Raw genomic sequence first — 25667 nt, 5'->3', positions numbered from 1 at the left:
CAGCTGTTAAAGGACTCACCATCTTTCTGATGGCTGTGTTGGAGTGCTCTGCAGCTGTTAAAGGACTCACCATCTTTCTGATGGCTGTGTTGGAGTGCTCTGCAGCTGTTAAAGGACTCACCATCTTTCTGATGGCTGTGTTGGAGTGCTCTGCAGCCTGTTAAAGGACTCACCATCTTTCTGATGGCTGTGTTGGAGTGCTCTGCAGCCTGTTAAAGGACTCACCATCTTTCTGATGGCTGTGTTGGAGTGCTCTGCAGCTGTTAAAGGACTCACCATCTTTCTGATGGCTGTGTAGGAGTGCTCTGCAGCTGTTAAAGGACTCACCATCTTTCTGATGGCTGTGTTGGAGTGCTCTGCAGCCTGTTAAAGGACTCACCATCTTTCTGATGGCTGTGTTGGAGTGCTCTGCACCTGTTAAAGGACTCACCATCTTTCTGATGGCTGTTTTGGAGTGCTCTGCAGCCTGTTAAAGGACTCACCATCTTTCTGATGGCTGTGTTGGAGTGCTCTGCAGCTGTTAAAGGACTCACCATCTTTCTGATGGCTGTGTTGGAGTGCTCTGCAGCCTGTTAAAGGACTCACCATCTTTCTGATGGCTGTGTTGGAGTGCTCTGCAGCTGTTAAAGGACTCACCATCTTTCTGATGGCTGTGTTGGAGTGCTCTGCAGCCTGTTAAAGGACTCACCATCTTTCTGATGGCTGTGTTGGAGTGCTCTGCAGCTGTTAAAGGACTCACCATCTTTCTGATGGCTGTGTAGGAGTGCTCTGCAGCTGTTAAAGGACTCACCATCTTTCTGATGGCTGTGTTGGAGTGCTCTGCAGCCTGTTAAAGGACTCACCATCTTTCTGATGGCTGTGTTGGAGTGCTCTGCACCTGTTAAAGGACTCACCATCTTTCTGATGGCTGTTTTGGAGTGCTCTGCAGCCTGTTAAAGGACTCACCATCTTTCTGATGGCTGTGTTGGAGTGCTCTGCAGCTGTTAAAGGACTCACCATCTTTCTGATGGCTGTGTTGGAGTGCTCTGCAGCCTGTTAAAGGACTCACCATCTTTCTGATGGCTGTGTTGGAGTGCTCTGCAGCTGTTAAAGGACTCACCATCTTTCTGATGGCTGTGTTGGAGTGCTCTGCAGCCTGTTAAAGGACTCACCATCTTTCTGATGGCTGTGTTGGAGTGCTCTGCAGCTGTTAAAGGACTCACCATCTTTCTGATGGCTGTGTAGGAGTGCTCTGCAGCTGTTAAAGGACTCACCATCTTTCTGATGGCTGTGTTGGAGTGCTCTGCAGCTGTTAAATGACTCACCATCTTTCTGATGGCTGTGTTGGAGTGCTCTGCAGCTGTTAAAGGACTCACCATCTTTCTGATGGCTGTGTTGGAGTGCTCTGCAGCTGTTAAAGGACTCACCATCTTTCTGATGGCTGTGTTGGAGTGCTCTGCAGCTGTTAAAGGACTCACCATCTTTCTGATGGCTGTGTAGGAGTGCTCTGCAGCTGTTAAAGGACTCACCATCTTTCTGATGGCTGTGTTGGAGTGCTCTGCAGCCTGTTAAAGGACTCACCATCTTTCTGATGGCTGTGTTGGAGTGCTCTGCACCTGTTAAAGGACTCACCATCTTTCTGATGGCCGTGTTGGAGTGCTCTGCAGCTGTTAAAGGACTCACCATCTTTCTGATGGCTGTGTTGGAGTGCTCTGCAGCCTGTTAAAGGACTCACCATCTTTCTGATGGCTGTGTTGGAGTGCTCTGCAGCTGTTAAAGGACTCACCATCTTTCTGATGGCTGTGTTGGAGTGCTCTGCAGCCTGTTAAAGGACTCACCATCTTTCTGATGGCTGTGTTGGAGTGCTCTGCAGCTGTTAAATGACTCACCATCTTTCTGATGGCTGTGTTGGAGTGCTCTGCAGCTGTTAAAGGACTCACCATCTTTCTGATGGCTGTGTTGGAGTGCTCTGCAGCTGTTAAAGGACTCACCATCTTTCTGATGGCTGTGTTGGAGTGCTCTGCAGCCTGTTAAAGGACTCACCATCTTTCTGATGGCTATGTTGGAGTGCTCTGCAGCTGTTAAAGGACTCACCATCTTTCTGATGGCTGTGTTGGAGTGCTCTGCAGCTGTTAAAGGACTCACCATCTTTCTGATGGCTGTGTTGGAATGCTCTGCAGCCTGTTAAAGGACTCACCATCTTTCTGATGGCTGTGTTGGAGTGCTCTGCAGCCTGTTAAAGGACTCACCATCTTTCTGATGGCTTTGTTGGAGTGCTCTGCAGCTGTTAAAGGACTCACCATCTTTCTGATGGCTATGTTGGAGTGCTCTGCAGCTGTTAAAGGACTCACCATCTTTCTGATGGCTGTGTTGGAGTGCTCTGCAGCCTGTTAAAGGACTCACCATCTTTCTGATGGCTGTGTTGGAGTGCTCTGCAGCCTGTTAAAGGACTCACCATCTTTCTGATGGCTGTGTTGGAGTGCTCTGCAGCTGTTAAAGGACTCACCATCTTTCTGATGGCTGTGTATGAGTGCTCTGCAGCTGTTAAAGGACTCACCATCTTTCTGATGGCTGTGTTGGAGTGCTCTGCAGCCTGTTAAAGGACTCACCATCTTTCTGATGGCTGTGTTGGAGTGCTCTGCAGCTGTTAAAGGACTCACCATCTTTCTGATGGCTGTTTTGGAGTGCTCTGCAGCCTGTTAAAGGACTCACCATCTTTCTGATGGCTGTGTTGGAGTGCTCTGCAGCTGTTAAAGGACTCACCATCTTTCTGATGGCTGTGTTGGAGTGCTCTGCAGCCTGTTAAAGGACTCACCATCTTTCTGATGGCTGTGTTGGAGTGCTCTGCAGCCTGTTAAAGGACTCACCATCTTTCTGATGGCTGTGTTGGAGTGCTCTGCAGCTGTTAAAGGACTCACCATCTTTCTGATGGCTGTGTTGGAGTGCTCTGCAGCTGTTAAATGACTCACCATCTTTCTGATGGCTGTGTTGGAGTGCTCTGCAGCTGTTAAAGGACTCACCATCTTTCTGATGGCTGTGTTGGAGTGCTCTGCAGCTGTTAAAGGACTCACCATCTTTCTGATGGCTGTGTTGGAGTGCTCTGCAGCCTGTTAAAGGACTCACCATCTTTCTGATGGCTATGTTGGAGTGCTCTGCAGCTGTTAAAGGACTCACCATCTTTCTGATGGCTGTGTTGGAGTGCTCTGCAGCTGTTAAAGGACTCACCATCTTTCTGATGGCTGTGTTGGAATGCTCTGCAGCCTGTTAAAGGACTCACCATCTTTCTGATGGCTGTGTTGGAGTGCTCTGCAGCCTGTTAAAGGACTCACCATCTTTCTGATGGCTGTGTTGGAGTGCTCTGCAGCTGTTAAAGGACTCACTATCTTTCTGATGGCTGTGTTGGAGTGCTCTGCAGCTGTTAAATGACTCACCATCTTTCTGGTGGCTGTGTTGGAGTGCCCTGCAGCTGTTAAATGACTCACCATCTTTCTGATGGCTGTGTTGGAGTGCCCTGCAGCTGTTAAAGGACTCACCATCTTTCTGATGGCTGTGTTGGAGTGCTCTGCAGCTGTTAAAGGACTCACCATCTTTCTGATGGCTGTGTTGGAGTGCTCTGCAGCCTGTTAAAGGACTCACCATCTTTCTGATGGCTGTGTTGGAGTGCTCTGCAGCTGTTAAATGACTCACCATCTTTCTGATGGCTGTGTTGGAGTGCTCTGCAGCTGTTAAAGGACTCACCATCTTTCTGATGGCTGTGTTGGAGTGCTCTGCAGCTGTTAAAGGACTCACCATCTTTCTGATGGCTGTGTTGGAGTGCTCTGCAGCCTGTTAAAGGACTCACCATCTTTCTGATGGCTATGTTGGAGTGCTCTGCAGCTGTTAAAGGACTCACCATCTTTCTGATGGCTGTGTTGGAGTGCTCTGCAGCTGTTAAAGGACTCACCATCTTTCTGATGGCTGTGTTGGAATGCTCTGCAGCCTGTTAAAGGACTCACCATCTTTCTGATGGCTGTGTTGGAGTGCTCTGCAGCCTGTTAAAGGACTCACCATCTTTCTGATGGCTTTGTAGGAGTGCTATGCAGCTGTTAAAGGACTCACCATCTTTCTGATGGCTATGTTGGAGTGCTCTGCAGCTGTTAAAGGACTCACCATCTTTCTGATGGCTGTGTTGGAGTGCTCTGCAGCCTGTTAAAGGACTCACCATCTTTCTGATGGCTGTGTTGGAGTGCTCTGCAGCTGTTAAAGGACTCACCATCTTTCTGATGGCTGTGTATGAGTGCTCTGCAGCTGTTAAAGGACTCACCATCTTTCTGATGGCTGTGTTGGAGTGCTCTGCAGCCTGTTAAAGGACTCACCATCTTTCTGATGGCTGTGTTGGAGTGCTCTGCAGCTGTTAAAGGACTCACCATCTTTCTGATGGCTGTTTTGGAGTGCTCTGCAGCCTGTTAAAGGACTCACCATCTTTCTGATGGCTGTGTTGGAGTGCTCTGCAGCTGTTAAAGGACTCACCATCTTTCTGATGGCTGTGTTGGAGTGCTCTGCAGCCTGTTAAAGGACTCACCATCTTTCTGATGGCTGTGTTGGAGTGCTCTGCAGCCTGTTAAAGGACTCACCATCTTTCTGATGGCTGTGTTGGAGTGCTCTGCAGCTGTTAAAGGACTCACCATCTTTCTGATGGCTGTGTTGGAGTGCTCTGCAGCTGTTAAATGACTCACCATCTTTCTGATGGCTGTGTTGGAGTGCTCTGCAGCTGTTAAAGGACTCACCATCTTTCTGATGGCTGTGTTGGAGTGCTCTGCAGCTGTTAAAGGACTCACCATCTTTCTGATGGCTGTGTTGGAGTGCTCTGCAGCCTGTTAAAGGACTCACCATCTTTCTGATGGCTATGTTGGAGTGCTCTGCAGCTGTTAAAGGACTCACCATCTTTCTGATGGCTGTGTTGGAGTGCTCTGCAGCTGTTAAAGGACTCACCATCTTTCTGATGGCTGTGTTGGAATGCTCTGCAGCCTGTTAAAGGACTCACCATCTTTCTGATGGCTGTGTTGGAGTGCTCTGCAGCCTGTTAAAGGACTCACCATCTTTCTGATGGCTGTGTTGGAGTGCTCTGCAGCTGTTAAAGGACTCACTATCTTTCTGATGGCTGTGTTGGAGTGCTCTGCAGCTGTTAAATGACTCACCATCTTTCTGGTGGCTGTGTTGGAGTGCCCTGCAGCTGTTAAATAACTCACCATCTTTCTGATGGCTGTGTTGGAGTGCCCTGCAGCTGTTAAAGGACTCACCATCTTTCTGATGGCTGTGTTGGAGTGCTCTGCAGCTGTTAAAGGACTCACCATCTTTCTGATGGCTGTGTTGGAGTGCTCTGCAGCTGTTAAAGGACTCACCATCTTTCTGATGGCTGTGTTGGAGTGCTCTGCAGCCTGTTAAAGGACTCACCATCTTTCTGATGGCTGTGTTGGAGTGCTCTGCAGCTGTTAAAGGACTCACCATCTTTCTGATGGCTGTGTTGGAGTGCTCTGCAGCTGTTAAAGGACTCACCATCTTTCTGATGGCTGTGTTGGAGTGCTCTGCAGCTGTTAAAGGACTCACCATCTTTCTGATGGCTGTGTTGGAGTGCTCTGCAGCTGTTAAAGGACTCACCATCTTTCTGATGGCTGTGTTGGAGTGCTCTGCAGCTGTTAAAGGACTCACCATCTTTCTGATGGCTGTGTTGGAGTGCTCTGCAGCCTGTTAAATGACTCACCATCTTTCTGATGGCTGTGTTGGAGTGCTCTGCAGCTGGTTAAAGGACTCACCATCTTTCTGATGGCTGTGTTGGAGTGCTCTGCAGCTGTTAAAGGACTCACCATCTTTCTGATGGCTGTGTTGGAGTGCTCTGCAGCTGTTAAAGGACTCACCATCTTTCTGATGGCTGTGTTGGAGTGCTCTGCAGCTGGTTAAAGGACTCACCATCTTTCTGATGGCTGTGTTGGAGTGCTCTGCAGCTGTTAAAGGACTCACCATCTTTCTGATGGCTGTGTTGGAGTGCTCTGCAGCTGTTAAAGGACTCACCATCTTTCTGATGGCTGTGTTGGAGTGCTCTGCAGCTGTTAAAGGACTCACCATCTTTCCCATGGCTGTGTTGGAGTGCTCTGCAGCTGTTAAAGGACTCACCATCTTTCTGATGGCTGTGTTGGAGTGCTCTGCAGCTGTTAAAGGACTCACCATCTTTCTGATGGCTGTGTTGGAGTGCTCTGCAGCTGTTAAAGGACTCACCATCTTTCTGATGGCTGTGTTGGAGTGCAGTGCAGCTGTTAAAGGACTCACCATCTTTCTGATGGCTGTGTTGGAGTGCTCTGCAGCTGTTAAAGGACTCACCATCTTTCTGATGGCTGTGTTGGAGTGCTCTGCAGCCTGTTAAAGGACTCACCATCTTTCTGATGGCTGTGTTGGAGTGCTCTGCAGCTGTTAAAGGACTCACCATCTTTCTGATGGCTGTGTTGGAGTGCTCTGCAGCTGTTAAAGGACTCACCATCTTTCTGATGGCTGTGTTGGAGTGCTCTGCAGCTGTTAAAGGACTCACCATCTTTCTGATGGCTGTGTTGGAGTGCTCTGCAGCTGTTAAAGGACTCACCATCTTTCTGATGGCTGTGTTGGAATGCTCTGCAGCTGTTAAAGGACTCACCATCTTTCTGATGGCTGTGTTGGAGTGCTCTGCAGCTGTTAAAGGACTCACCATCTTTCTGATGGCTGTGTTGGAGTGCTCTGCAGCTGTTAAAGGACTCACCATCTTTCTGATGGCTGTGTTGGAGTGCTCTGCAGCTGTTAAAGGACTCACCATCTTTCTGATGGCTGTGTTGGAGTGCTCTGCAGCTGTTAAAGGACTCACCATCTTTCTGATGGCTGTGTTGGAGTGCTCTGCAGCTGTTAAAGGACTCACCATCTTTCTGATGGCTGTGTTGGAGTGCTCTGCAGCTGTTAAAGGACTCACCATCTTTCTGATGGCTGTGTTGGAGTGCTCTGCAGCTGTTAAAGGACTCACCATCTTTCTGATGGCTGTGTTGGAGTGCTCTGCAGCTGTTAAAGGACTCACCATCTTTCTGATGGCTGTGTTGGAGTGCTCTGCAGCTGTTAAAGGACTCACCATCTTTCTGATGGCTGTGTTGGAGTGCTCTGCAGCTGTTAAAGGACTCACCATCTTTCTGATGGCTGTGTTGGAATGCTCTGCAGCTGTTAAAGGACTCACCATCTTTCTGATGGCTGTGTTGGAGTGCTCTGCAGCTGTTAAAGGACTCACCATCTTTCTGATGGCTGTGTTGGAGTGCTCTGCAGCTGTTAAAGGACTCACCATCTTTCTGATGGCTGTGTTGGAGTGCTCTGCAGCTGTTAAAGGACTCACCATCTTTCTGATGGCTGTGTTGGAGTGCTCTGCAGCTGTTAAAGGACTCACCATCTTTCTGATGGCTGTGTTGGAGTGCTCTGCAGCTGTGGCGATCAACTCCAGAGATTCTGAAAAGACACAACAGAGATGTTATTACTTCCAGCAACTAAACCATTTCACAGTGTAACTGACTCAAATACTGACTTGCTCTTCTGATGTAATTTTCCTGCATTCTCTTGTATGTGTTACAACAACTGACAGCACATAATACATTACAGGGCCTTCCGGAAAGTATTCAGACCCCTTGACTTTTCCCACATTGTCACAATCGTCTTTAGGTGAAAGAGTGGACCAAGGCGCAGCGTGATATACATACATCTTCTTTTATTTGAGAAGATGAAACGAACACGAAACTAATACAAACTAAACAAAACAACAAACGACCGTGAAGCTAACAAACAAAAGTGCAGACACAAGCTACTACCGTCAAACATAGACAATTACCCACAACCTACCTAATGCCTATGGCTGCCTTAAATATGGCTCCCAATCAGAGACAACGATAGACAGCTGTCTCTGATTGAGAACCAATCCAGGCAACCATAGACTTACATAAACACCTACACTGAACACAACCCCATGAACTCTACAAAACCCCCTAGACAATACAAACACCCTAGACTAGACAAAAACACACAAACATCCCCCATGTCACACCCTGACCTAACTAAAATAATAAAGAAAACAAAGATAACTAAGGCCAGGGCGTGACACACATGTTGTTACGTTACAGCCTTATTCTAAAATGGATTAAATAAAGGAAAATCCACAGTAATCTACACACAATACGCCATTATGACAAGGTGAAAACAGTTTCTTTGGCATTTTTGGAAATGTATATAAATTACCGTTCAAAAGTTTTGGGGTCACTTAGAAATGTCCTTGTTTTTGAAAGAAAATCACATTTTTTGTCCATTAAAATAACATCAAATTGATCAGAAATACAGTGTAGACATTGTTAATGTTGTAAATGACTATTGTAGCTCGAAACGGCGGATTTTTAATGGAATATCTACATAGGCGTGCAGAGGCCCATTATCAGCAACCATCACTCCTGTGTTCCAATAGCACATTGTGTTAGCTAATCCAAGTTTATAATTTTAAAAGGCTAATTGATCACTAGAAAACCCTTTTGCAATTATGTTAGCACAGCTGAAAACTGTTGTCATGATTAAAGAAGCAGTAAAACTGGCCTTCTTTAGACTAGTTGAGTATCTGGAGCATCAGCATTTGTGGGTTTGATTACAGGCTCAAAATGGCCAGAAACAAAGAACTTTCTTCTGAAACTTGTCAGTCTATTCTTGTTCTGAGAAATGAAGGCTAATCCATGCGAGAAATTGCCAAGAAACTGAAGATCTCGTAGAACGCCGTGTACTACTCCCTTCACAGAACAGCGCAAACTGTCTCTAACCAGAATAGAAAGAGGAGTGGGAGGCCCCGGTGCACAACTGAGCAAGAGGACAAGCACATTAGAGTGTCTAGTTTGAGAAACAGACACCTCACAAGTCCTCAACTGGTAGCTTCATTAAATAGTACCCACAAAACACCAGTCTCAACATCAACAGTTTCAGTTCAGCACTATTCTTGGGATGTCAGGTGTGAACTGCTCTCTTGAGGTCAGGCCACAGCATCTCAATCAGGTTGAGGTCAGGACTCTGACTGGGCCACTCCAGAAGGCGTATTTTCTTCTTTTGAAGCCATTCTGTTGTTGATTTACTTCTGTGAAACGTGTCGTTGTCCTGTTGCATCACCCAACTTCTATTGAGCTTCAATTGGCAGACAGATAGCCTTACATTCTCCTGCAAAATGTCTTGATAAACTTGGGAATTCATTTTTCCGTCGATGATCGCAAGCTGTCCAGGCCCTGAGGCGGCAAAGCAGCCCCAAACCATGATGCTCCCTCCACCAGACTTTACAGTTGGGATGAGCTTTTGATGTTGGTGTGTTGAACCAGCTTTTAGTTAAAACAGAGAAATGTGAATTCCATCGCTCCACCGTCTCCTTCCTAGGATACATCGTTGCTGCAGGAAAATATGCAGATGGGTCCTGGCAAGGTGAGAGCGGTGGTGGATTGGCCTCAACCCCCACCTCAAGAGTGCAGTTGCAATGCTTCCTGGGGTTTGTTCATTTCTACCGCCGTTTCATCCGGGGGTTACAGCACCTTGGCTTTCCCCCTTTTCAGCACTCTCCTCTCCCAAGGTCCCGTTCACGTGGTCACCAGCTGCTGACCGGGCGTTCTCAGACCTCAAGCATCTATTTATCACAGCTCACATCTTAATCCATCCGGATCCCGTCCCGTCAGTTCGTGGTGGAAGTCTGTCCTGTCCCAGCCGTCTGCCCAGGACCAAAAGTTGAATCCCTGCGCTTTCCTTTCCCATCGTCTTAACACCACTGAGAGGAATTATGGGAAATCGAGAACTACTTATGTTGAAGATGTCGTTGGAGGAGTGGAGGCACTGGTTAGAGGAACATCCATTCATAGTGTGGACTGATCATAAGAACCTGGAATATCTCCGCAACGCCAAGAGCCTCAACTCTCGGCAAGCTCGATGGGCCCTGCTATTCACTCGGATCACCTTTACCATCTCTTACCGCTCCGGGGTCCAAGAACGTGAAGTCTGATGCACTCTCACGTCTCTATAGATCCACTGCTACACCGTCGGACCCCGAAACCCTCCCCTCTAGCAGCTGCATTCGTATGAGGTACAGAGAATGAGGTGCAGCGTTCCCTTGCCGGGGCCTGGCTAACTGGATGTTCGCCCCGTACTCTGCCCGTTCCCCGGTCCTGGAATGGGCTCATTCCTCCAGACTTGCCTGCCATCCTTGCTCCTATCGAACCCGGGCCTTTGTAAGACAATGTTTTTGGTGGCCCTGCATGGTTCCTAACGTCTTCCTAACATATGTGTGTGTGTGTGTGTGTGTGTGTGTGTGTGTGTGTGTGTGTGTGTGTGTGTGTGTGTGTGTGTGTGTGTGTGTGTGTGTGTGTGTGTGTGTGTGTGTGTGTGTGTGTGTGTGTGTGTGTGTGTGTGTGTGTGTGTGTGTGTGTGTGTGTGTGTGTGTGTGTGTGTGTGTGTGTGTGTGTGTGTGTTTGTGTGTGTGTGTGTGTGTGTGTGTGTGTGTGTGTGTGTGTGTGTGTGTGTGTGTGTGTGTGTGTGTGTGTGTGTGTGTGTGTGTGTGTGTGTGTAGTGGTGCAGGATGCAGGGCCACTCACTCTGTGCATGTTTAAAGTCCTCATGGTCGCCAGGGAGACGGTGCAGGTAGTCCTTCAGCAGCAGCTCATAACGAGGGATCCTCTGAACCGGCTCCAACATGTGGTGCTGTAGGGTCAGGTTACCACAGCGCTCCTCTCTCTGAGGACACACACACACACACAGAGACACACACACACACACACACAGAGACACAGGCGCAGGTGAGAAAATACACACGGATTAACACATAGACGCAGGTGAGAAAACACACACACACACACGCACACACACACACACACGCACACACACACACACACGCACGCACGCACGCACGCACGCACGCACGCACGCACGCACGCACGCACGCACGCACGCACGCACATACACAGACGCAGACGCAGGTGAGAAAATACACATGAACACCCACACACCCAGGTGGGCACAAACACATACTGTTCACAGAACAAGGCAGAGTGAGAGACTAGAAACACACACACACACAGGCAAAATATACACTTTGCAGTCACTGCAGGCTTTCACAGGAAACAAAGAGAATATGGAAGTAGGACGAAAGACAATCATTATACCATATATACAGAGCATTCGGAAAGTATTCAGATCCCTTCCCTTTCTCCACATTTTGTTGTGTTACAGCCTTATTCTAAAATGGATTAAATAAATAAAAAATCCTCTTGAATCTACACACAATATCCCCTAATGACAAAGTGAAAACAAGATTTTAGCATTTTCTGCAAATGTATTAAACTTAAACTTAAAAATAAACTTAAAAATAAATAACTTATTTAAGTAAGTATTCAGACCCTTTGCTGTGAGGTTCGAAATTGAGCTCAGGTGCATTCTGTTACCATTGATCAACCTTGAGATGTTTCTACAACTTGATTGGAGTCCACCTGTGGTAAATTCAATTGATTGGACATGATTTGGAAAGGCACACACTTGTCTATATAAGGTCCCACAGTTGACAGTGCATATCAAAGCAAAAACCAAGCTATGAGGTCGAAGGAATTGTCCGTAGAGCTCGGAGACAGGATTGTGTCGCGGCACAGATCTGGGGAAGGGTACCAAAACATTCTGCAGCATTGAAGGTCCCCAAGAACACAGTGGCCTCCATCATTCTTAAATGGAAGAAGTTTGGAACCACCAAGACTCTTCCTAGAGCTGGCTGCCCGGCCAAACTGAGCAATCAGGGGAGAAGGGCCTTGGTCAGGGAGGTGACCAAGAACCCGATGGTCACTCTGAAGGAGCTCCAGAGTTCCACTGTGGAGATAGGAGAACCTTCCAGAAGGACAACCAGCTCTGCAGCACTGCAACAATCAGGCCTTTATGGTAGAGTAACCAGACGGAAGCCACTCCTCAGTAAAAAAGCACATGACAGCCCACTTGGAGTTTGCCAAAAGTCACCTAAAGGACTCTAAGACCATGAGAAACAAGATTCTCTAGTCTGATAAAACCAAGATTCAACTCTTCGGGCCTTACTACTTGGTTACTTCTGGAGGAAACCTGGCACCATCCCTACGGTGAAACATGGTGGTGGCAGCATCATGCTGTGGGTATGTTTTTCAGCGGCAGGGACTGGGAGACTAGTTACGATCGAGGGAAAGATGAAAGGAACAAAGTACAGAGAAATCCTTGATGAAAACCTGCTCCAGAGTGCTCAGGACCTCAGACTTGGGTCAAGGTTCACCTTCCAACAGGACAACAACAGGACAACGACCCTAAGCACAAGACAATAAGCGGCTTTGGGACAAGTCTCTGAATGTCCTTGAGTGGCCCAGCTTGAGCCTGGACTTGAACCCAATCGAACATCTCTGGAGAGACCTGAAAATAGCTGTGCAGAGATGCTCCCCATCCAACCTGACAGCGCTTGAGAGGATCTGCAGAGAAAAATGGGAGAAACTCCCCAAATACAGGTGTGCCAAGCTTGTAGCGTCATACCCAAGAAGACTCAAGTCTGTAATCGCTGCCAAAGGTGCTTCAACAAAGTACTGAGTAAATGGTCTGAATACTTATGTAAATGTGATATTTCATTTAAAAATAAACATAAATAAAAATTTAAAAAATTCTACAAATCTGTTTTTGTTTGGTCATTATGGGGTATTATGTGTACAGTAATCCCTCGTTTATCGCGGGGGTTACGTTCCGAAAATGACCCGCGATAAGTGAAATCCGCGAAATAGAAAACTTTTTTTTTTTTTACAATTAGCAACTATTACATGTATACAAATACAGTGACTCACGTGTAGGCCGTTTCACTGCTCTTCAGACTGGGCCGCTGCATCCTGACTGCGCTCTGCAGTGTTCTCTTCTTCTGAAGCCCGCGGTGCAGGTGTGTTTGTTCGGGAGAAGAACATAGTGATAGGCAGCTGTTGTCGCTCTTTTTTCTTCTTTGCAAAAAGATCCTTGTACACCGACATGCCACCATCGATTACGTTGGAGAACTGTAATGAACGGCTCATCAAAGGGTCCCATTCCTCAGCTACTCGCTTAAGTTCAGTGGCCATTCGCACCATGGTTGCTAAGCGACCAAGCGTTAGTCCTTCCTTCCTTCCTGGCCAACTTAATGTAAATTTGCCAAGCTGTTTTATGTACGTACACATAACTGCACGAGACGACAAAATGATAGCACAATTCGTAGCATGTTTTGATACAAGAAGCGGGAGTGAGTTTTTAGCGAATCAGAATGCAGAGCACAATGCACAAAAAAAAAAAAAAAATGCATTATGAAAATCCGCGAAATAGCGAATCCGCGATAAGTGAACCGCGAAGTGGCGAGGGATCACTGTACATTGATGAGTGGGGAAAAAACTATTTAATTAATTGTAGAATAAGGCTGTCACGTAACAAAATGTGGAAAAAGTCAATGGGTCTGAATACTCTTCGAAGGCACCGTATACATGATATATTTCATATATTATAAAGCATCAATGTCAAGGAAGCTTTTCTTAATGTTTTGATCACTCAGTGTGCAGTATCAATGTTAAGGAAGCTGTTCTTAATGTTTTGTCCACTCAGTGTGCAGTATCAATGTCAGGAAGCTGTTCTTAATGTTTTGTCCACTCAGTGTGTAGTATCAATGTCAAGGAAGCCGTTCTTAATGTTTTGTCCACTCAGTGTGCAGTATCAATGTTAAGGAAGCTGTTCATAATGTTTTGTCCACTCAGTGTGCAGTATCAATGTTAAGGAAGCTGTTCATAATGTTTTGTCCACTCAGTGTGCAGTATCACACAACCTCTGACCTCTGACCTCGGACAGACAATAGTTCAGGGTGGAAGGCTGGTATTTGTCTCTATAACCTCAGATCGCTGACAGATATCAGGATAGGGTGTAAGGCAAGCTGTTCTATAACCTCTGACTTTTGTCAGACAACTGGACAGTGTGGCAGTATCACACTAACCTCTATGACCTCTGACCTCTGACAGACAACAGGACAGGGTGGAAGGCTGGTACTAATCTCTATAACCTCTGACAGACAACAGGACAGGGTGGAAGGCTGGTACTAATCTCTACAACCTCTGATCTCTGACAGACAACAGGACAGGGTGGAAGGCTGGTACTAATCTCTATAACCTCTGATCTCTGACAGACAACAGGACAGGGTGGAAGGCTGGTACTAATCTCTATAACCTCTGACCTCTGACAGACAACAGGACAGGGTGGAAGGCTGGTACTAATCTCTATAACCTCTGACCTCTGACAGACAACAGGACAGAGTGGAAGGCTGGTACTAATCTCTATAACCCCTGACAGACAACAGGACAGGGTGGAAGGCTGGTACTAATCTCTATAACCTCTGACCTCTGACAGACAACAGGACAGAGTGGAAGGCTGGTACTAATCTCTATAACCTCTGACCTCTGACAGACAACAGGACAGGGTGGAAGGCTGGTACTAATCTCTATAACCTCTGACAGACAACAGGACAGGGTGGAAGGCTGGTACTAATCTCTATAACCTCTGACAGACAACAGGACAGGGTGGAAGGCTGGTACTAATCTCTACAACCTCTGACCTCTGACAGACAACAGGACAGGGTGGAAGGCTGGTACTAATCTCTATAACCTCTGACCTCTGACAGACAACAGGACAGAGTGGAAGGCTGGTACTAATCTCTATAACCCCTGACAGACAACAGGACAGGGTGGAAGGCTGGTACTAATCTCTATAACCTCTGACCTCTGACAGACAACAGGACAGAGTGGAAGGCTGGTACTAATCTCTATAACCTCTGACCTCTGACAGACAACAGGACAGGGTGGAAGGCTGGTACTAATCTCTATAACCTCTGACAGACAACAGGACAGGGTGGAAGGCTGGTACTAATCTCTATAACCTCTGACAGACAACAGGACAGGGTGGAAGGCTGGTACTAATCTCTACAACCTCTGACAGACAACAGGACAGGGTGGAAGGCTGGTACTAATCTCTACAACCTCTGACAGACAACAGGACAGGGTGGAAGGCTGGTACTAATCTCTACAACCTCTGACAGACAACAGGACAGGGTGGAAGGCTGGTACTAATCTCTACAACCTCTGACAGACAACAGGACAGGGTGGAAGGCTGGTACTAATCTCTATAACCTCTGACCCCTGACAGACAACAGGACAGGGTGGAAGGCTGGTACTAATCTCTACAACCTCTGACAGACAACAGGACAGGGTGGAAGGCTGGTACTAATCTCTACAACCTCTGACAGACAACAGGACAGGGTGGAAGGCTGGTACTAATCTCTACAACCTCTGACAGACAACAGGACAGGGTGGAAGGCTGGTACTAATCTCTATAACCTCTGACCCCTGACAGACAACAGGACAGGGTGAAAGGCTGGTACTAATCTCTATAACCTCTGACAGACAACAGGACAGGGTGGAAGGCTGGTACTAATCTCTATAACCTCTGACCTCTGACAGACAACAGGACAGAGTGGAAGGCTGGTACTAATCTCTATAACCTCTGACAGACAACAGGACAGGGTGGAAGGCTGGTACTAATCTCTACAACCTCTGACAGACAACAGGACAGAGTGGAAGGCTGGTACTAATCTCTATAACCTCTGACCTCTGACAGACAACAGGACAGAGTGGAAGGCTGGTACTAATCTCTATAACCCCTGACAGACAACAGGACAGGGTGGAAGGCTGGTACTAATCTCTACAACCTCTGACCTCTGACAGACAACAGGACAGAGTGGAAGGCTGGTACTAATCTCTACAACCTCTGACCCCTGACAGACAACAGGACAGGGTGGAAGGCTGGTACTAATCTCTACAACCTCTGACAGACAACAGGACAGGGTGGAAGGCTGGTACTAATCTCTATAACCTCTGACCTCTGACAGACAACAGGACAGGGTGGAAGGCTGGTACTAATCTCTATAACCTCTGACAGACAACAGGACAGGGTGGAAGGCTGGTACTAATCTCTATAACCTCTGACAGACAACAGGACAGGGTGGAAGGCTGGTACTAATCTCTATAACCTCTGACAGACAACAGGACAGAGTGAAAGGCTGGTACTAATCTCTACAACCTCTGACAGACAACAGGACAGGGTGGAAGGCTGGTACTAATCTCTACAACCTCTGACAGACAACAGGACAGGGTGGAAGGCTGGTACTAATCTCTACAACCTCTGACAGACAACAGGACAGGGTGGAAGGCTGGTACTAATCTCTATAACCTCTGACAGACAACAGGACAGGGTGGAAGGCTGGTACTAATCTCTACAACCTCTGACAGACAACAGGACAGGGTGGAAGGCTGGTACTAATCTTATTGACAGCTAGACACACGCATGTATACATTACATATACAACATGTACGATACAAAACGTACATTAAAACTTACTCAACAATCTACACACACATCCAATGACCCCTTTTACTGAGCAAGGTGTGTTGCTGCTAACCCAATGAGCTTTCTGAATAATCAGGTCTGTGACCATGTTAGTATTCAGTAGAAGAGGTGAGTTCTGTGCAGTGCTTTGTGCCAGTGTGTTTGAAGTAGGATTACACAGGATTTACACCAGTGTTTTACACAGGATTTACACCAGTGTTTTACACAGGATTTACCTCAGTGTTTTACACAGGATTTACCTCAGTGTTTTACACAGGATTTACCTCAGTGTTTTACACAGGATTTACCTCAGTGTTTTACACAGGATTTACCTCAGTGTTTTACCCAGGATTTACTCCAGTGTTTTACCCAGGATTTACCCCAGTGTTTTACACAGGATTTACCTCAGTGTTTTACACAGGATTTACACCAGTGTTTTACACAGGATTTACCTCAGTGTTTTACACAGGATTTACCCCAGTGTTTTACACAGGATTTACCTCAGTGTTTTACACAGGATTTACCCCAGTGTTTTACACAGGATTTACCCCAGTGTTTTACACATGATTTACCCCAGTGTTTTACCCAGGATTTACCCCAGTGTTTTACCCAGGATTTACCCCAGTGTTTTACACAGGATTTACCTCAGTGTTTTACACAGTATTTACCTCAGTGTTTTACACAGTATTTACCTCAGTGTTTTACACAGGATTTACCCCAGTGTTTTACCCAGGATTTACCCCAGTGTTTTACACAGGATTTACCCCAGTGTTTTACACAGGATTTACCCCAGTGTTTTACACAGGATTTACCCCAGTGTTTTACCCAAAATACTCATCAGACTTGTCTGTTTCCATCTAGGCAGGCCGGCACCCGTGTCTCACTGGGCCACAGGCCGCCGGTACTTTTCCGCTGCCATTTATAGAACTATGGCTAGCTGTGTGAACTTTAACAAATCAGTTGATTCTCACAAAGCAACTGATTTTGATTATGCAGAAATGATTGATTCTCACAGTCAGCCCTAGCAACGGAAACACAATTGCACTAGAGTTAACGTTAAAATACAACACAACTGACGCACAACTGAATGCCAACGTGTCTTCTGCATTTAATGCAACCCCTCTGAACCAGAAAGGATTTGCCTTAATCAAGGTCATCGGCATACAGGAAGTAGTTGTTGTGGGTTAATTGCCTTGCCGAAGAGCAGATTCTGTCACCTTGCCAGCTCAGGGATTTGAACCGGCAACCGTCAGGTTACCGGCCCAGTTGCTCTTAACCACTAGGCTACCTGCCACCACTAGAGTTTTTCTTTCCGGTGTGATTACTACCTCTGAGGGTTTAGAGCTTGAGCTAGTCACCTCATACAAGTACTTGGGAGTATGGCTAGATGGTACACTGTCCTTCTCTCAGCACATATCAAAGCTGCAGGATAAAGTTAAATCTAGACTTGGTTTCCTCTATCGTAAATCGCTCCTCTTTCACCCCAGCTGCCAAACTAACCCTGATTCAGATGACCATCCCTACCCATGCTAGATTACGGAGTAGTAATTTATAGATCGGCAGGTAAGGGTGCTCTCGAGCGGCTTGATGTTCTTTACCATTCGGCCATCAGATTTGCCACCAATGCTCCTTATTGGACACATCACTGCACTCTATACTCCTCTGTAAACTGGTCATCTCTGTATTCCCGTCGCAAGACCCACTGGTTGATGCTTATTTATAAAACCCTCTTGGATGTCCTACCATAACCCCTACCTGGATGTCATAACCCCTACCTGGATGTCCTACCATAACCCCTACCTGGATGTCCTACCATAACCCCTACCTGGATGTCATACCATAACCCCTACCTGGATGTTATAACCCCTACCTGGATGTCCTACCATAACCCCTACCTGGATGTCCTACCATAACCCCTACCTGGATGTTATACCATAACCCCTACCTGGATGTCCTACCATAACCCCTACCTGAATGTCCTACCATAACCCCTACCTGGATGTCCTACCATAACCCCTACCTGGATGTCCTACCATAACCCCTACCTGGATGTTATAACATAACCCCTACCTGGATGTCATACCATAACCCCTACCTGGATGTTACGCCATAACCCCTACCTGGATGTCATACCATAACCCCTACCTGGATGTCATACCATATCCCTACCTGGATGTTATACCATAACCCCTACCTGGATGTTATACCATAACCCCTACCTGGATGTTATACCATAACCCCTACATGGATGTTACACCATAACCCCTACCTGGATGTCATACCATAACCCTACCTGTATGTCCTACCATAACCCCTACCTGGATGTTACACCATAACCCCTACCTGGATGTCATACCATAACCCCTACCTGGATGTCATACCATAACCCCTACCTGGATGTCATACCATAACCCATACCTGGATGTCATACCATAACCCCTACCTGGATGTCATACCATAACCCCTACCTGGATGTCATAACATAACTCCTACCTGGATGTTATAACCCCTACCTGGATGTTACACCATAACCCCTACCTGGATGTTATAACCCCTACCTGGATGTCCTACCATAACCCCTACCTGGATGTCCTACCATAACCCCTACCTGGATGTCATAACCCCTACCTGGATGTTACACCATAACCCCTACCTGGATGTTATACCATAACCCCTACCTGGATGTCATACCATAACCCCTACCTGGATGTCCTACCATAACCCCTACCTGGATGTTATACCATAACCCCTACCTGGATGTTATAACCCCTACCTGGATGTCATACCATAACCCCTACCTGGATGTTACACCATAACCCCTACCTGGATGTTATACCATAACCCCTACCTGGATGTTATACCATAACCCCTACCTGGATGTTATACCATAACCCCTACCTGGATGTCATACCATAACCCCTACCTGGATGTTATACCATAACCCCTACCTGGATGTCATACCATAACCCCTACCTGGATGTTATAACCCCTACCTGGATGTTATACCATAACCCCTACATGGATGTCATACCATAAGCCCTACCTGGATGTTATACCATAACCCCTACCTGGATGTCCTACCATAACCCCTACCTGGATGTCCTACCATAACCCCTACCTGGATGTCCTACCATAACCCCTACCTGGATGTCATACCATAACCCCTACCTGGATGTTATAACCCCTACCTGGATGTTATACCATAACCCCTACCTGGATGTTACACCATAACCCCTACCTGGATGTTATACCATAACCCCTATCTGGATGTCCTACCATAACCCCTACCTGGATGTTATACCATAACCCCTACCTGGATGTTATACCATAACCCCTATCTGGATGTCCTACCATAACCCCTACCTGGATGTCCTACCATAACCCCTACCTGGATGTCATACCATAACCCCTACCAGGATGTTATACCATAACCCCTACCTGGATGTTATACCATATCCCCTACCTGGATGTCCTACCATAATCCCTACCTGGATGTTACACCATAACCCCTACCTGGATGTCATACCATAACCCCTACCTGGATGTCCTACCATAACTCCTACCTGGATGTCATAACATAACCCCTACCTGGATGTTATAACCCCTACCTGGATGTTACACCATAACCCCTACCTGGATGTTATAACCCCTACCTGGATGTCCTACCATAACCCCTACCTGGATGTCATACCATATCCCCTACCTGGATGTCATAACCCCTACCTGGATGTTACAACATAACCCCTACCTGGATGTTATACCATAACCCCTACCGGGATGTCATACCATAACCCCTACCTGGATGTCCTACCATAACCCCTACGTGGATGTTATACCATAACCCCTACCTGGATGTTATAACCCCTACCTGGATGTCATACCATAACCCCTACCTGGATGTTATACCATAACCCCTACCTGGATGTCATACCATAACCCCTACCTGGATGTCATACCATAACCCCTACCTGGATGTCATACCATAACCCCTACCTGGATGTCCTACCATAACCCCTACCTGGATGTCCTACCATAACCCCTACCTGGATGTTATACCATAACCCCTACCTGGATGTTATACCATAACCCCTACCTGGATGTCCTACCATAACCCCTACCTGGATGTTATACCATAACCCCTACCTGGATGTCATAACCCCTACCTGGATGTTACACCATAACCCCTACCTGGATGTTATACCATAACCCCTACCTGGATGTCATACCATAACCCCTACCTGGATGTCCTACCATAACCCCTACCTGGATGTTATACCATAACCCCTACCTGGATGTTATAACCCCTACCTGGATGTCATACCATAACCCCTACCTGGATGTCATAACCCCTACCTGGATGTTACACCATAACCCCTACCTGGATGTTATAACCCCTACCTGGATGTTATACCATAACCCCTACCTGGATGTTACACCATAACCCCTACCTGGATGTTATACCATAACCCCTACCTGGATGTTATACCATAACCCCTACCTGGATGTTATACCATAACCCCTACTTGGATGTCATACCATAACCCCTACCTGGATGTTATACCATAACCCCTACCTGGATGTCATACCATAACCCCTACCTGGATGTTATAACCCCTACCTGGATGTTATACCATAACCCCTACATGGATGTCATACCATAAGCCCTACCTGGATGTTATACCATAACCCCTGCCTGGATGTCCTACCATAACCCCTACCTGGATGTCCTACCATAACCCCTACCTGGATGTCCTACCATAACCCCTACCTGGATGTCATACCATAACCCCTACCTGGATGTTATAACCCCTACCTGGATGTTATACCATAACCCCTACCTGGATGTTACACCATAACCCCTACCTGGATGTTATACCATAACCCCTACCTGGATGTTATACCATAACCCCTATCTGGATGTCCTACCATAACCCCTACCTGGATGTTATACCATAACCCCTACCTGGATGTCATACCATAACCCCTACCTGGATGTTATACCATAACCCCTACCTGGATGTTATACCATATCTCCTACCTGGATGTCCTACCATAATCCCTACCTGGATGTTACACCATAACCCCTACCTGGATGTCATACCATAACCCCTACCTGGATGTCCTACCATAATCCCTACCTGGATGTTACACCATAACCCCTACCTGGATGTCATACCATAACCCCTACCTGGATGTCCTACCATAACTCCTACCTGGATGTCATAACATAACCCCTACCTGGATGTTATAACCCCTACCTGGATGTTACACCATAACCCCTACCTGGATGTTATAACCCCTACCTGGATGTCCTACCATAACCCCTACCTGGATGTCATACCATATCCCCTACCTGGATGTCATAACCCCTACCTGGATGTTACACCATAACCCCTACCTGGATGTTATACCATAACCCCTACCGGGATGTCATACCATAACCCCTACCTGGATGTCCTACCATAACCCCTACCTGGATGTTATACCATAACCCCTACCTGGATGTTATAACCCCTACCTGGATGTCATACCATAACCCCTACCTGGATGTTATACCATAACCTCTACCTGGATGTCATACCATAACCCCTACCTGGATGTCCTACCATAACCCCTACCTGGATGTCCTACCATAACCCCTACCTGGATGTCCTACCATAACCCCTACCTGGATGTCATACCATAACCCCTACCTGGATGTCCTACCATTACCCCCTACCTGGATGTTATACCATAACCCCTACCTGGATGTTATACCATAACCCCTACCTGGATGTTATACCATAACCCCTACCTGGATGTCATACCATAACCCCTACCTGGATGTTATACCATAACCCCTACCTGGATGTCCTACCATAACCCCTACCTGGATGTCCTACCATAACCCCTACCTGGATGTTATACCATAAACCCTACCTGGATGTTACACCATAACCCCTACCTGGATGTCCTACCATAACCCCTACCTGGATGTCACACCATAACCCCTACCTGGATGTCATACCATAACCTCTACCTGGATGTCATACCATAACCCCTACCTGGATGTGGTGGACGATGGCTTTGAACTGGGACGACCTCTCCATCCAGGTGTTGACCAGCTCCATGGCCCGGTCAAAGTTCTTCACGTACTCTCCGTACATCTTCAGGAAGGGGGCTAGCTTCTGCAGGATGTCCCCGATGCGTGGGTTCAAATCCCTGGGGGAGAGAGAGGAGAGGTCAGGGTTAGAGGGAGTTGGTGTGTGGGGGCGCTCGTGTGTGTGTGTGTGTGTGTGTGTGTGTGTGTGTGTGTGTGTGTGTGTGTGTGTGTGTGTGTGTGTGTGTGTGTGTGTGTGTGTGTGTGTGTGTGTGTGTGTGTGTGTGTGTGTGTGTGTGTGTGTGCGGCGGGAGAGCTGTGGGCGGAGTAGGTAAGTCTGGGCCAGGGTTATGGTCAGAGAGAGGGAAAGCTGCTGGGAGCTTAATGACTCTGAGAAGTCTCTTTCCTGGAACCCCTGAATCCATGGATCCTGGGCTGTTAGGGTTAGAGGTTAGGGACTAGGGTCAGGGTTAGGGCTAGTCTAGGGTTAGAGGTCAGGGACTAGGGTCAGGGTTTTAACCAACCATTCCTCCATGCGTTTCTCCAGGGCGGAGAGCAGGTTTAGGGCTAGTCTAGGGTTAGAGGTAGGCCCTGGGTCAGGGTTAGTCTAGGGTTAAAGGTAGGCCCTGGGTCAGGGTCAGGGTTAGTCTAGGGTTAGAGGTAGGTCCTGGGTCAGGGTTAGTCTAGGGTTAGAGGTAGGCCCTGGGCCAGGGTTAGACTAGGGTTAGAGGTAGGTCCAGGGTCAGGGTTAGTCTAGGGTTAGAGGTAGGTCCAGGGTCAGGGTCAGGGTCAGGGTTAGTCTAGGGTTAGAGCTGGGTCAGGGTCAGGGTTAGGGTTAGAGGTAGGCCCTGGGTCAGGGTCAGGGTTAGTCTACGGTTAGAGGTAGGCCCTGGGTCAGGGTTAGGATTAGAGGTAGGCCCTGGGTCAGGGTTAGTCTAGGGTTAGAGGTAGGCCCTGGGTCAGGGTCAGGGTTAGTCTAGGGTTAGAGGTAGGTCAGGGTCAGGTGGGTCAGGGTCAGGGTTAGAGGTAGGCCCAGGGTCAGGGTCAGGGTTAGTTTAGGGTTAGAAGTGGGCCCTGGGTCAGGGTTAGTCTAGGGTTAGAGGTAGGCCCTGGGTCAGGGTTAGTCTAGGGTTAGAGGTAGGTCCTGGGTCAGGGCTAGTCTAGGGTTAGAGGTAGGCCCTGGGTCAGGGTTAGTCTAGGGTTAGAGGTAGGCCCTGGGTCAGGGTTAGTCTAGAGTTAGAGGTAGGCCCTGGGTCAGGGTCAGGGTTAGAGGTAGGCCCTGGGTCAGGGTTAGTCTAGGGTTAGAGGTAGGCCCTGTGTCAGGGTTAGTCTAGGGTTAGAGGTAGGCCTTGGGTCAGGGTCAGGGTTAGTGTAGGGTTAGAGGTAGGCCCTGGGTCAGGGTTAGTCTAGGGTTAGAGGTAGGCCCTGGGTCAGTCTATGGTTAGAGGTAGACCCTGGGTCAGGGCTAGTCTAGGGTTAGAGGTAAGCCCTGGGTCAGGGTTAGAGGTAGGCCCTGGGTCAGGGTTAGTCTAGGGTTAGAGGTAGTCCCTGGGTCAGGGTCAGGGATAGTCTAGGGTTAGAGGTAGGCCCTGGGTCAGGGTTAGTCTAGGGTTAGAGGTAGACCCTGGGTCAGGGTTAGTCTAGGGTTAGAGGTAGGCCCTGGGTCAGGGTCAGGGATAGTCTAGGGTTAGAGGTAGGCCCTGGGTCAGGGTTAGTCTAGGGTTAGAGGTAGGCCCTGGGTCAGGGTCAGGGTTAGTCTAGGGTTAGAGGTAGGCCCTGGGTCAGGGTCGGGGTTAGTCTAGGGTTAGAGGTAGGCCCTGGGTCAAGGTTAGTCTAGGGTTATAGGTAGTCCCTGGGTCGGGGTCAGGGTTAGTCTAGGGTTAGAGGTAGGTCCTGGGTCAGGGTCAGGGTTAGAGGTAGGCCCTGGGTCAGGGTCAGGGTTAGAGGTAGGCCCTGGGTCAGGGTTAGTCTAGGGTTAGAGGTAGACCCTGGGTCAGGGTTAGTCTAGGGTTAGAGGTAGACCCTGGGTCAGGGTTAGTCTAGAGTTAGAGTTAGGCCCTGGGTCAGGGTCAGGGTTAGATGTAGGCCCTGGGTCGGGGTCAGGGTTAGTCTAGGGTTAGAGGTAGGTCCTGGGTCAGGGTCAGGGTTAGAAGTAGGCCCTGGATCAGGGTCAGGGTTAGAGGTAGGCCCTGGGTCAGGGTTAGTCTAGGGTTAGAGGTAGACCCTGGGTCAGGGTTAGTCTAGGGTTAGAGGTAGACCCTGGGTCAGGGTTAGTCTAGAGTTAGAGTTAGGCCCTGGGTCAGGGTCAGGGTTAGATGTAGGCCCTGGGTCAGGGTCAGGGTTAGTCTAGGGTTAGAGGTTGGCCCTGGGTCAGGGTTAGTCTAGGGTTAGAGGTAGGCCCTGGGTCAGGGTTAGTCTAGGGTTAGAGGTAGGCCCTGGGTCAGGGTCAGGGTTAGTCTAGGGTTAGAGGTAGGCCCTGGGTCAGTCTATGGTTAGAGGTAGACCCTGGGTCAGGGCTAGTCTAGGGTTAGAGGTAGGCCCTGGGTCAGGGTTAGAGGTAGACCCTGGGTCAGGGTCAGTCTAGGGTTAGAGGTAGATCCTGGGTCAGGGTTAGTCTAGGGTTAAAGGTAGGCCCTGGGTCAGGGTTAGAGGTAGACCCTGGGTCAGGGTTAGTCTAGGGTTAGAGGTAGGCCCTGGGTTAGGGTCAGGGTTAGAGGTAGGCCCTGGGTCAGGGTTAGTCTAGGGTTAGAGGTAGACCCTGGGTCAGGGTTAGTCTAGGGTTAGAGGTAGACCCTGGGTCAGGGTTAGTCTAGGGTTAGAGGTAGGCCCTTGGTCAGGGTCAGGGTTAGTCTAGGGTTAGAGGTAGGCCCTGGGTCAGGGTCAGGGTTAGTCTAGGGTTAGAGGTAGACCCTGGGTCAGGGTTAGTCTAGGGTTAGAGGTAGGTCCTGGGTCAGGGTTAGTCTAGGGTTAGAGGTAGGCCCTGGGTCAGGGTTAGTCTAGGGTTAGAGTCAGGTCCTGGGTCAGGGTCAGGGTTAGTCTAGGGTTGGAGGTAGGCCCTGGGTCAGGGTTAGTCTAGGGTTAGAGTTAGGCCTGGGTCAGGGTTAGGGTTAGAGGTAGGCCCTGGGTCAGGGTCCAGGGTTAGTCT

The 25667-nt window shown here is 48.1% G+C and overlaps 1 protein-coding gene across 3 annotated transcripts in view; it reads right to left on the bottom strand.

Moving 5' to 3' along the window:
* Window positions 1–25667, bottom strand: part of fgd1 (FYVE, RhoGEF and PH domain containing 1) — a 146448-nt gene that overhangs the window by 35290 nt on the left and 85491 nt on the right. For all 3 annotated transcript variants that reach the window (XM_071373310.1, XM_071373311.1, XM_071373313.1), the window contains 3 exons: window positions 22488–22644; window positions 10608–10746; window positions 7406–7464 (listed from right to left, as the gene is read on the bottom strand). In XM_071373310.1, coding sequence (XP_071229411.1) covers window positions 7406–7464; window positions 10608–10746; window positions 22488–22644 — 355 coding nt within the window. The remainder of the gene's footprint in view (window positions 1–7405; window positions 7465–10607; window positions 10747–22487; window positions 22645–25667) is intronic.

Source organism: Salvelinus alpinus, chromosome 28, assembly GCF_045679555.1.
Source record: "Salvelinus alpinus chromosome 28, SLU_Salpinus.1, whole genome shotgun sequence".
Taxonomy (NCBI): domain Eukaryota; kingdom Metazoa; phylum Chordata; class Actinopteri; order Salmoniformes; family Salmonidae; genus Salvelinus; species Salvelinus alpinus.
This window is presented reverse-complemented; position numbering and strand designations above follow the sequence as displayed.